The 12,460-nt window shown below is 39.3% G+C and overlaps 2 protein-coding genes across 5 annotated transcripts; one reads left to right on the top strand and one right to left on the bottom strand.

Moving 5' to 3' along the window:
• The first annotated feature begins 1,945 nt into the window (after window positions 1-1,945).
• LOC114881901 (jerky protein homolog-like) lies at window positions 1,946-3,329 on the top strand. The gene is made up of 2 exons (XM_046289887.1): window positions 1,946-3,151; window positions 3,216-3,329. The coding sequence occupies exons 1-2, from the start codon at window positions 1,946-1,948 to the stop codon at window positions 3,327-3,329; spliced, it is 1,320 nt and encodes a 439-aa protein (XP_046145843.1).
• Window positions 3,330-4,588: 1,259 nt separating this feature from the next.
• On the bottom strand, window positions 4,589-8,891 carry LOC114881900 (ice-structuring protein 4-like). 4 transcript variants are annotated; one of them, XM_029198783.2, is made up of 4 exons: window positions 8,369-8,891; window positions 5,014-5,262; window positions 4,862-4,927; window positions 4,589-4,772 (listed from the first exon to the last, which is right to left on the bottom strand). In XM_029198783.2, exons 2-4 carry the CDS (start codon window positions 5,179-5,181, stop codon window positions 4,614-4,616), a joined length of 393 nt encoding a protein of 130 aa, XP_029054616.2. In that variant the 5' UTR covers window positions 5,182-5,262; window positions 8,369-8,891; the 3' UTR covers window positions 4,589-4,613. The 4 variants fall into 4 exon arrangements, 2 of the variants coding, with proteins under 2 accessions (XP_029054616.2, XP_029054617.2); XM_029198784.2 differs by lacking the exon at window positions 8,369-8,891 and adding an exon at window positions 5,938-6,714; XR_006830472.1 differs by lacking the exons at window positions 4,589-4,772; window positions 4,862-4,927; window positions 5,014-5,262 and adding exons at window positions 7,473-7,680; window positions 7,761-7,985; window positions 8,059-8,277.
• Window positions 8,892-12,460: the final 3,569 nt, after the last annotated feature.

Here is a 12,460-nt window from a genome sequence, read left to right on the forward strand (position 1 = left end):
ATATAAATCGGTCAACATTTAGTGGTATAATATTGAGTTAAATATTGTACTTGCGAGTCTTTCTCTCTTTCTTTATCCTTCTTGCGCTATCCTTTTCTATGTTCGGAAACATCAAAGAACGACGGATTCGAGTTACTGGTACATTTATCGAATAGGATGTACAGTAAAACCTGAATAAATGCAACGAAAGAATGCTTGGATAAGTGCAACATCGCTATCCCCTCCACTTGGGGGGATTCCCCTAGGCGAACCGAGCCGCTCGACGAGGAAACCGTGTAATATGATCCGACCGTAATATCGGTGTGACTAATACTAATTGAACGATAAAGCTTTTTTATTTCTAACTTTTTCTTAATGAAACTTTTACTAACGCATTTGTGAGATTTTTCGGATTAAAATGACACCAAACACGATATAGTTTGAATTATATTTATAAACAATAGTAATAGAATAAACAACATAGAATTGACACCACGACTGAATATAAATGATGTCGGCTGAATACAAAAGATGTGTACGGACACAGAATCGGCATGTCGGCTGAATAGAAAACATGTGTACGGACACAGAGTCGGCATGTCGGCTGAATAGAAAACATGTGAACAGACGCAGAATCGACACCTCGCTTGGATAAATGCAACATTAAATGCCCAGAATCGACACTACGCTTGGATAAATGCAACATTAAATGCCCAGAATCGCCACCGTGCTTGGATAAATCAAACCTTTGAAACCAGAGCCAACACCGCGACTGGTTTTGATTTCGATCTCTGTTGCTTTTCGCCAACCTTTAACATCAATTTTAGCAAGTAATTATAATTGAAACTGTATCGTGTTTGGTACCATTTTAATCAGAAAAATTTCACCAATGCGTTAGTAAAAGTTTCAATAAAAAAAAGTCAAAAATAAAAAAGTTTTATACTTCAATTAGTATTAGTCACACCGATACGTTTCGGCTCTTTCTCTTTCCGCCACTGTCTGTCTCTTTCTACGTTCACGCTTGGCTGGTCGTCGCGTGTCACCCGAGATTCGACACCTCGCTTGGATAAATGCAACCACTGGGTCCCAATGTTGGTTGCATTTATCCAGGTTTTACTGTAGCTAATTCTCAAACGGGACGCTTCCACTGTTCCATAAATGATCACAAACGGCAACACTTATAAGATAGGAGGTTTCGTTAGCTACCTCTATCCGATAAATGTACCACCGCTGACCTTGCAAGGATACGAGCGAACTTTTTGGAGCTGCCATTAATACCTATTTCGATACCCTTACTCCACTGAGACATTTCACTGGAAAAGCTATTTGTAAGTCGACAATCGATATTTGGACGATCGACAATCGTAACGGTACCCCAATCCGGCTATACCCTTTAAATATTTTTCAAAATTTGAAGTGTAGTGCCTACCTCGCATGTGCAAAAGAAAGTTTTGGTGTGGAAACGGTTAGTAGGGTTTATGATACGCAGGTCAGCAAAGTTATTTTCGACAGCTGTATTCCGTTACATTTCTACAGCACGTTTTTTTCCCGTAGAGTTTTATGTATGACCATAGCAGGGTAAATAGTACACGCCATAAACCAGGGATTTCCTCAGCCTTGCAAGGCCGGGTCAGGCGACCCACAGAGGGTCGAGGGACGACGCGAGCCTTGGGCCCGGTGGGAAACCCGTAGCATTGCCAAAACGTCGATCAACAAGTACACCCCCACCGAAGCGTATTACCATTCCGAAAAAGCCAAGGGCGTAAGGAACAGCTGGTAATAAAAATGTAACAAGCCATCGGATTGGCGAAGACCAGCGTTCCGACCTAGGGTAGGAAAATTTGTCGTCTGTAAAAAGGGCTCGTGGAATAAGTTACATGTACAAGAGGGCAGAAAGTTCTTGACCGCCGAAGTATTGAAATCTGCCTGTGACGTACAAAGAATTGTGGAGTTAGTATAAGTTACAATGTCGAGTAAGAAAGTGACGTTGAATATGCAACAACGCATCCAAGTGCTGGAGGATTTAAAAACTTTACCTGTGCGGATCGTTGCTGCCAAATATCGTATACATCCGCAAACAGTTTGCAGAATTCAAAAAAAAGAAATTTATATTCGCGAATTTGCTGCGAAGGGCAAAACGGGGCAAAAGCAGCAACGAATGAAGAGACCAGTGTACCCTGAATTAGAAGAACAATTGTACACGTGGTTCTGTGAAAGAACAGCTCTTGGCGACCGCATAAGCGATTTGCTGTTACAGGAGAAAGCTGTAGAATTACAGCAAAGTAGTGCAACGTCTTCAAGGTGCAAAGTGAGCATGTCGTGGGTGTCAAATTTTAAACGGCGCCATAACATACGTCTGGTGAGTGTGTGTGGTGAAAAAGCAAGTGCTGATACAAATGCAGCAGAATCATTTATTCAATATTTTCAACGACATATAGAACAGGAAGGTATTGATATAGAGAATGTGTACAATATGGACGAAAGTGGATTATTTTGGAAGGCGCTTCCAATAAAAACGTTGTCGACGGAAAAAAATGTAGCTGGATTCAAAATGAAGAAGGACAGAATTACCTTCGGGTTATGTGCCAATGTTATCGGGACCAATAAAATAAAACCTTTAGTAGTGCACAAATATAAAAAACCAAGAGCGTTGAAGCACCCGTTGCACAGACTTCCAGTCTGCTATAAATCGCAAAAAAATGCTTGGGTAGACCGTGAAATATTTCAGGATTGGTATGAACAGCACTTCAAGCCTAGCGTCCGTGAATATCAATTAAGGAAAGGCATCACCGGGAAGGTAATATTATTACTTGATAATTGCGCAAGTCATCAAGTTCCATTATCTGAGGACGATGATACATTTTCTATTCAATATCTTCCACCAAACACCACAGCCTTCCTACAACCAATGGATCAAGGAGTGATTCTTAAAACTAAAAGAATCTTCCAAAAAGAAATGTGCCGCTCCATTTTAACGTATGAAGGAGGGGTTAATGAATTTTATGCCAATTACAATATAAAAGATTGCATTGATATTTTGATACAGGCATGGGGAGTAGTTACGCCTGAAAATATACGGCACAGTTGGCATAAAATAATTCCAGCTCCTGTGCACATTCAAAGTTATTTTAGAAATGAGAGTGAGAACGATGGTTTGGAAGATGCAATATCGGTGATTAGTGATGGACAAATTTCGCAACAACAAGCGGCTATCTTTTTAAATACATGCCGTATAGAGGAAGAGGAAGTTCCACAAAGTGACGCAGATAATCAAGACAGTAACAATGAAAGTGAACAGGACAGTGATAATGAAGACGAACAGAACATACAATCACCACAAGAACAAATAAAATATAAGTTACAGTGTTTAAAATACCACATCATGCGAGCAAGCTGTTTAACAACAGAATTACAAGATCTTACTTCTTCATAGGAAAACATACATATTAAGGTAAGGGTGAAATTGCAATGTTTCTTATTTCTTAATTTTCACTCAATCTTACAACCTAAATATAAACCGATTTATATCGTGTTTAGCTTCATTTTAATCAGCAAAATCTCCCCCACATGATAGTAAAATTTTTATTAACAAAAAGTATAAAATAAAAAACTTTTTTATATGCATTAGTGTGGTCACACTGACACGGGGCATTTAAACGAAGGCGACGAAGGCAACACAGATCTCTAAAGGAAGCCGCTACGTCTCCGATTACACTTCGACTCGCTGGTCGAAGGGGGATCCCCCTAGTGGTGGGGATAAAAATGTATCATTTATCGAATAGACTCAAGTGAGCATTTATCGAGTTTTCACTGTAATCACATTTTCATTTGCTTTTGTGTGAATGAGCGAGTGAGTGTCGCGTTTCTTAGTACCTACCAACGCTATTGATCCGAGAGGGGGGTATATGTAACCGTACATTCGTACAGTTACATAGTACAGTACAAAGTAGTATAGATTTTTCTTGGGAGATCGGAACCATAGCGATGGTACGTGCTTTCCCTACTTTTTCGTCACGGTTGAGCGCGTGCGCGTATCCCTTCCTTCGAACGCCGGATCGAAGGAGCTCATTGTCATCGCGCACACGATCACGGGCACCATCACAGCAGCGGGCTGAATTAATATAATTAACGGCGCTGAGAAGCTCGCTGTTTGCATTTTGTAAACGCATTGCTCAGTTAAGAACGATCAAGGTGACAGATCAATTCAGTAATTTGTATGTATCAAATTCATGAAAATTCATTGTATTGTTCACCATACCAAACAATTCATTTCTTTTTGTACATCAAAATCTACAACGGATCATTGTAACGATCAACCAGTTGTATTTGTAAAAATCAAGAATTTACCGCCAAATCACCGTGTTCACTACAATTTTATCGCGTCGGTAAAACAGTCAACGTTGCATTGAAAATTAGACCGAACAGAAACTGATTTCAGCGCCACCTCAGTTATTGCATCCAACTAACGGCATGCTATTCTACATCACTTTTCGCATACATCTAAATGACACACGGATGCTACGATAACTATATTAAAATATCAAATACGATACTGTACACAAGGAAAAGGAATATGGTAATAAATGATAATAACGTAATTTGTGTGAAATGTTATATATTTAAAAAAATCAAAATCAAAAGTAGTTAAAATGAATGGTCGGTCCTGACCCGTTACGACCTTGGCCGCGGCCGTGATCGCGACCGCGAGCTTCTATTTGGATGTTTTGCCGCCGCAGCCTATTCAATCTTCTCCGCCTGTGGCGAATCTGCAACCTGTCTATGGACCTGATTGACTGGAAAAATAAATATTACGTTATTATTCATAAACATTGGATAGAAGAAGGAAGTAACATAGAAACAGGAACGTAAAAAAACGACTTACTATATGCTGCTGCGGCTCATCAGGCTCATACAAGTTCTCCAGCGGCGACCGCTGTGCCTGTGCCGTCTGTTGTGGAAAAAAAATTATGTTATTATATATAAATAAATAATATCAAAAATGATACAAACATGAACGTAAAACAAACGACTTACGATATATCCATCGCGTTTCATCTCTTCTAATTTTTTCTGCATATCGTGTATTTGCTGCTGCAGCTGCAGCAGCGGGTCCGGCTGCGGTTGCCGCAGTTCGTGCGGCTGCGGCTGCGGTTGCGTCCGCAACCGCAGTTGTTGCACTTTTTGCTGCAGCTGCAGCAGCATTTCCGGCTGAGGTTGTACATCCTCCTGTTTGTTCTGTGTTTGTTCTGAATTTGTTAGTGAATGTATGTGTGGCCAACTTCACTGCAACAAATATAACAGACGATTATTCTAATGCAAGAATTCTTTTAGAAACCCTTGCAATAGTCGTCTGTTTCATTGTCTCTTGGACACGCGTGTTGAAAATGCAATTTTCTAACTTTTTTATTTCAGCCTGTAATGAAAGTTTAAAATATGACATTTGTAAAAAATATGTCATGTGTATGCTAAAAATTTCATTTTCGACCGGTCAATGCACTGAGAAGTTACAAGTAATTTATTTCTGAAAATCCTGACTTTTCATGTAAGAAGTCGCAATTCTCTGAAATTGACCGATCTCGATTAAATTTTTAGCATCCTCATAACATATTTTTTACAAGTGTCATATTTTAAATTTTCATCACAGGCTGAAATGAAAAAGTTAGAAAATTACCTTTTCTAGTCGCGTGTCCAAGAGACAATGAAACAGACGACTATTGCAACGATTTCTGCAAGAATTCTTGCAATAATTGTTGGAATAATCGTCTGTTATATTTGTCGAAATTATAAGCATGCACATAACTCATTTTAATCTACGAAAGACATATTTTCAGTTTTCATTATAGGCTCACATAAACCCACTGTATATGAGACAAAGCAAAAAATATTTTTGTTACAAATGGTCACCTTATTATAATTGTCAATGACACTCGCGAAGTAAAGAAAACAAGAAACACTTACTGTCGCCTTTGTCCATTTTCTTTTCACTTTCTCTTCTCCGAAACCTTCTGCACGGTTCAACGACGCCAGTGAAATTGGAAAACGAGAGCGCGTTGGCGTTTCGTTTCTTTTTAGAGCGTTGCCATGGCTGTCGTTGTTATTTATTTCTTTCTAACAATAAGGCATCTTCGCATAGAACACATACATATATATAACACGTCTTCGCATAGAAGCCATACATATATATTATTGATAAAATTTCCAAGCATTTGTGATATAAACAACCACAAATGGGAAATAAAAAAAATACCAGGAGAAGACTTTCCCTCAAAAAAGCTTATAGAAAACTGTATGGTAAGTGCTAACAATTTATATATACATTTCAGTAACTTGTGTGAATTGTCCTACATTCGTTTTAGTTTGCAGGCGACGGAAAGAATGGGAATCGTCGACAACGACGATTCAAGCTGATGCAGTTTTGGAAGACAAATATTTCGAAAATGAAGATGCGGGGCGCATCCCAGAATCGAAAAACGTCCTATTCACAAATGAAAATAAAGATGATGCGGGGCGCATCCCAGAATCGAAAAACGTCCTATTCACAAATGAAAATAAAGATGATGCGGAGCGCATCCCAAAATCGAAAAACGTCCTTTCCGCAAATGAAAATAAAGATGATACTGGGTGCATCCCACAATATGAAAATGTCCTTTTAGCAAATAAAGATGTACAAGTACAAAAAAACGTCCTTTCCGCAAGTAAAAATAAATATGATGCTGGGAGGAGGCTGAGGTTGCTCAGCCGGAAACGCTGCTGCAGCTAGAGGAACAAGTACAACAACTGCGGTTGCGGAGGCAGCCGCAGCAACCGCGGCAACCGCAGCCGGACCCGCTGCTGCAGCTGCAGCAGCAAATACACGATATGCAGAAAAAATTAGAAGAGATGAAACGTGATAGATATATCGTAAGTCGTTTTTTTTACGTTTATGTTTGTACCATTTTTGATATTATTTATTTATATATAATAACATAATTTTTTTTCCACAACAGACGGCACAGGCACAGCGGTCGCCGCTGGAGAATTTGTATTAGCCTGATGAGCCGCAGGAGCGTATAGTAAGTCGTTTTTTTACGTTCCTGTTTCTATGTTACTTCCTTCTTCTATCCAATGTTTATGAATAATAACGTAATATTTATTTTTCCAGTCAATCAGGTCAATTGAACGGCTGCGGTTTAGAAGATTGCGGAGGCAATTGAATAGCCTAAGACGGCAGACAATGCCGTCACGCGGTCGCGGTCGCGGTGGAAGAGGAGGGACCATTATCAATTTAAATTATTATTAAAGTTTATTATATTTCGTTTTTTATTGTTTATTTTATTCTATATGTATATTTCTTTCATTTTATTATATTTCTTATATTTCTTTTATTATATTTCTTATATTTCTTTTATTGTATTTCGTTTAATAAATATTATATTTCGTTCATTTTGTTATATTTATTTCATATTATTATATTTTTTTATTTTATTCTATTACATTTTATTATATTTCGTTCATTTTCTTATATTTATACATAAAAATATATATCACAAATTACGTTATTATCATTTATTCCCATATTCTTTTTCCTGTACGAAATAAACGGGATTTGTGTCCAAAATACTATAATCTTTATTATTCGCCTTTTCACGTATACCCACAATCGCTCTAGTTCTCTTCGTTCTAATTATCCCTCCACAGGTACTACCGCAGTTCTGGGCCACCCTGTATATAGAATACATGTATGTAGTAATAACAGTCACCTGTTTCTATTCATAAATGCGTCAAAACACACTTAACCTTACCTTTTTATTGTAACTTCACAGCAAATTTCAAAAGAACACGAATTTCCAGAAAAAAAGACAAACACCTCAATAATGTACTCAAAAAGACGAATTTAACGATGTATGACACGTCAAAATCGGTTAACGCGCCATTTCCTAAGAATGTTCCTTTCTTAATTGTTATTGATGTTATCGATCTCTCGTTTGCGGCACAATTCAGCACAAACATAGCACAAAAAAGAAAAACTAAAAATTCGAAAAGTGCAGGGCTATCAAAAAATTTTTTTTTTTTAGTTTTCTTGAGTACGCTTTGACTTACAGAGTTGCGGTTTACGGCACAATACGGCACAAATGTAGCACAATGCAGCACAATTTCAAAAAATACAAAATTCGAAAAGTGCGGGGCTAACTTCACACACGTCAAGAACGGGCAGAAATTTCTTTTGCTCATAATACCTTAGTCACACAAAGTGATCCGACTAGATCGATTAGATTGATAGACGAAAATTCAATGCAATAGTTTACACAACGCAGGAATCTGAAACCGCGAATACTTTTGATTAAAGCCCGTACACGACAAGCAATAGCAATAGATGTTATAAATTCGAATCTGAAAGAAGGATATTTACCATGTGTTAAGAGGTAGCGAGAGGTCCTTGCCGGCGTAGAGTCCGAACAAAAAATAAATTCAAATAATAGGTAGTGGTCGAAAATCTCGTCAGTTTACGTATTATAAAATAGTCAACTGTTCGTGAGGATGGCCGTTACACCTGGCGAGGCGATCTGCGTGGTCAAGAGGTACAGTAGGTTTTCTTCGGCACGTCACTCGAGGTTCACAATGCAATTTCAGGTGCACACACACATTCGAGGAAACACCCAACGCAGGAGGAATTCACGAGGTCGTTCTAAAGTTTCCTTTTTAATTAAACGAGGTGTCCGTTACGCGTTCGAAGGCACGTGGCTACGATGCGGGGCCCGTGCACACAATTTCCACCAATTCACGCGAGGTGATCGTCGGAACGAGGAAAACTGACCTTCCTGATCGTGAGTCGACGCAGAGGCACTCAAATTATTCTAAGATACACACAATAGATTACTAGAATCGTTCGTAAGAATACAAGTTTGCTCCAAGAGATGCTAACGTGACCGCGTACAAAGTCAATATGGCTACGCGGCACGCGTCGTTCGTACGAGAGCTGTAGTACCCAAAAGAGAACGCGTGGCGGCGACACCTCCCGGACGGGCCCCTGTACTGAGGTGACCATATATACGCCCTTGACGCAACACCATGAATTGATAATGTTGATGACTTATGTACATTGGCGAAGCTGCAGTCCCGGTTAACGACGATGGCGTGTGTCATGTCCTGGCTATTAACATCTTAGAAAAAGACTTAGAAATAGAATTATCTCCACAAGAATTGGTACACTTTGAATATAATAATTTTCCAGAAGATGAAGAATATTTTTACTCCGATTTAGAAGATAAAATTCCAGCAAATAGTTCAGACAGAGTTTCCGAAATTATTAAAAGATTACGTTTAGATCATTTGAATGACGAGGAAAGAAAACATGTAATAAGCCTCATAGAAGAATTTCCAGAAAGATTTCATTTACCTAATGACAAACTGCAGGCAACAGCGTTCATTAAACAGAACATGCCTACAATAGATGACATCCCGATTAATCCACGACAATACAGATTTCCTCCGATCCTCAGGCAAGAAATAGAAAGTCAAATTTTAAACAAATTATCTGACGTAATTACTAAACCTTCAAATTCGCCATATAATTCATCGCTTTGGGTCGTCCCAAAGAAACCTGATTCTAAAGGCAATCCAAGGTGGCGAATGGTAATAGATCTTCGGAAATTAAATGAAAAGACAATTGGCGATACATATCCATTGCGGAATATTTCTGAAATATTAGATCATATAGGAGACGCTCACAAAGGACATTACCCAATCGACACACGTCGATTTTGATGCCCTTTGAGTATGGTATAGAACTCAAAAAAATATTTGACACGTATTTTTTTTATCGGCAATCGTCCATGCTGAAGGGGTGAAAAAAATGACAAAAATAGATTATTTTTCAATATATTTTTTAAACAAATAAATTTATCAAAAAGGTGGCTACATAGAAAAATTTGCTGTTCAAAAACACACACATTTCATTTTGAATTTTTCGCCTACACCTAATAGTTCCTGAGATATTCAAGAAAATATGTTTTGCAACCCCAACTTTGAGGGCTATTTTCATCCCTTCAGCATGGACGATTGCCGATAGAAAAAAATACGTGTCAAATATTTTTTTGAGTTCTATATCATACTCAAAGGGCATCAAAATCGGCGTGTGTCGATTGGGTAATGTCCCTTGTCTGTATTTTTCAACTTTTGATTTAACCAGTGGATTTCAACAAGTAGAAATGGATCCAAAAGATAGTCATAAAACAGCTTTTTCCACACCCACAGACCATTACGAATACGTTCGAATGCCTGAAGGTCTCAAAAATGCACCTGCAGCTTTTCAAAGATTAATGAACTTGGTATTGCGTGGTTGATAAGGTATTGAACTCTTTGTATATTTGGACGACATAATTATTTTTGCAAAAAATTTAGAAGAACATAAAAAGAAAATTAGAACATTATTTATGAGATTAGCTGACGCAGGATTGACTTTACAACCGGACAAATGTGAATTTCTAAAAACAGAAGGAGCATATTTAGGGCACGTGGTCAGTAGGTCTCGCGATACCCCAGCCCTCACCTCCGGTCTCTCAACAGGAAATGTCTGGTGTGTCGCGGAACGTTTCCGATTTAGGCTACGTTCTGAAACCACCAAAGTTTGATGGTAAAACTAACTGGGAGGAGTTTAAACTCCAGTTTGAGGCGATTGCAGGGGCGAATCGTTGGGATGAGCCAAGGAAGGCCTTGGCCTTGGTTACATCACTCGAGGGACCGGCGCGGAGTGTTTTGACTTCTCTTTCCGTTGAAAAACAGACTGATTTTCCCGCGTTAATTTCGGCCCTTGCGTTCCGTTATGGAACGAAAAATTTTGAGAACCTCAATTATGTTAAGTTTCAAAATTATAAACAATGGAAAGGGGAATCTATTTCCGATTTAGCCACGGAGATTGAGAGGCTAGCACAGGCCGCTTTTTGCGAATGCCCTTTAGAAATTAGAGACAGGCTTGCTGCCTCACAATTTGTTTCCTCGCTGGCTAATGAGGAAATGAAACGGATGCTGAGGCTCGGAGGTTTCACATCTCTCAGGGCTGCTGTTATCAGGGTTCTGGAGATTGAAGCAGTCGAGTCAATGGCTAATGCGCCCGTTACAAAAAAAGAAACATTTACTAAACCGGTTTATTCTTCGGAGAGGGATTCCGAAAGGAGAGAAATGAGAAGACCGGTAAAACGGAAGCTTGAAAGACAGGAGATGGAATGCTGGAATTGCAAGGAGAAGGGTCATATGTGGCGGAATTGTCCGAAAAAAAGAAAAGAAGAATTTTCAACGAAAAAGGGAAACGGGAAGAAGTCGGCGTAGAGGGGCACCCTCCGGCTTCACCTTTGTTCGCCCCCGTCGTACGAAGAGTTGGCGGAAATGTTTTGTCCTGCGTCGAGGGATGCGTCGCAGAAAAGGAGTGCCCCATAATACTTGACACGGGCTCAAGTTTAAATTTACTGGATGTAAAGAAATTTGGAAGTAATAACAAATTTGGCACGGCGGGAACGGAAAAACTCTATAGTCCCCAAATTTTCTCCATCTCTGGGGAGAAATTATCGATTTATGGAAAACAGCGATCCTTGGTAACAATCGGTACTTTGAACTCCGAAGAAGATTTCCTCCTTATTGATATGGCGGAACAGTGTATTCTGGGAACAAATTTCCTCAAAAAGCATTCTTGTCAGCTGGACTTTAACTTGGGGAAGCTTTGTATAGAACACCATGGAGAAGTTGATTTTCTAAAAAGAAATTTGATGAAGAAACCGTTGGCATTTAGCACAAGAGAGGAAGAGGATTCCGTTCCGGAGTATCTCCAAGAACTGCACATACGCAGTGGAAAAGATTTGAATGAAGAACAACGGTTTGCATTCAGGAATCTGCTTCTTGAATTTAAAGACATATTTGCCAAAAATTCGGAGGAAGTAGGAAAATGTAGTGTAGTCCAGCATAAAATAGACACGGGAACTTGTTCGCCGATTAAACAACCCCCACGACGTTTACCGTTGCACCGCCGAGACGAAGTTGAGGAACTTCTTATAAAAATGGAACGGCAAGGGGTGATTGAACAGTCAAAGAGTCCATGGTCTTCGCCAATTGTCCTGGTCAAAAAGAAGGACGGAAGTACCAGGTTTTGTGTGGATTATCGTCGTCTCAACGAGGTTACGAAGAAGGATTCTTATCCGTTGCCAAAGATCGAGGACACTCTGGATGCGGTGGCCGGTTCAACGTGGTTCACGACGCTAGATTTACAGAGTGGATATTGGCAGATTTTAGTTGATGATGAAGACAAGGAGAAAACCGCCTTCTGCGTTGGCACAGGGCTGTGGCAATTTAAAGTCATACCCTTCGGACTTTGTAACGCTCCAGCCACCTTCGAGCGTCTGATGGATAATGTTTTACAAGGATTGAACTGGAAGATTTGTCTTGTTAACTTGGATGACGTAATCATTTTTGCGAAAAGCTTCGATCAAGAGATTAAGCATATAAGAGTTGTATT

The sequence above is a fragment of the Osmia bicornis genome, unplaced genomic scaffold (assembly GCF_907164935.1).
Source record: "Osmia bicornis bicornis unplaced genomic scaffold, iOsmBic2.1, whole genome shotgun sequence".
Lineage (NCBI taxonomy): Eukaryota > Metazoa > Arthropoda > Insecta > Hymenoptera > Megachilidae > Osmia > Osmia bicornis.

What these genes read in the sequence shown, in the direction of transcription:
- LOC114881901 (XM_046289887.1), top strand. Translation starts at nt 1,946, where the DNA reads ATGTCGAGTAAGAAAGTGACGTTGAATATGCAACAACGCATCCAAGTG. An exon ending in GTTTGGAAGATGCAATATCG is followed by an intron (nt 3,152 to 3,215) that starts GTGATTAGTGAT and finishes CATGCCGTATAG; the next exon opens with AGGAAGAGGAAGTTCCACAA.
- LOC114881900 (XM_029198783.2), bottom strand. Translation starts at nt 5,181, where the DNA reads ATGCTGCTGCAGCTGCAGCAAAAAGTGCAACAACTGCGGTTGCGGACG. An exon ending in TGAAACGCGATGGATATATC is followed by an intron (nt 4,928 to 5,013) that starts GTAAGTCGTTTG and finishes TTTCCACAACAG; the next exon opens with ACGGCACAGGCACAGCGGTC. An exon ending in ATGAGCCGCAGCAGCATATA is followed by an intron (nt 4,773 to 4,861) that starts GTAAGTCGTTTT and finishes TTATTTTTCCAG; the next exon opens with TCAATCAGGTCCATAGACAG.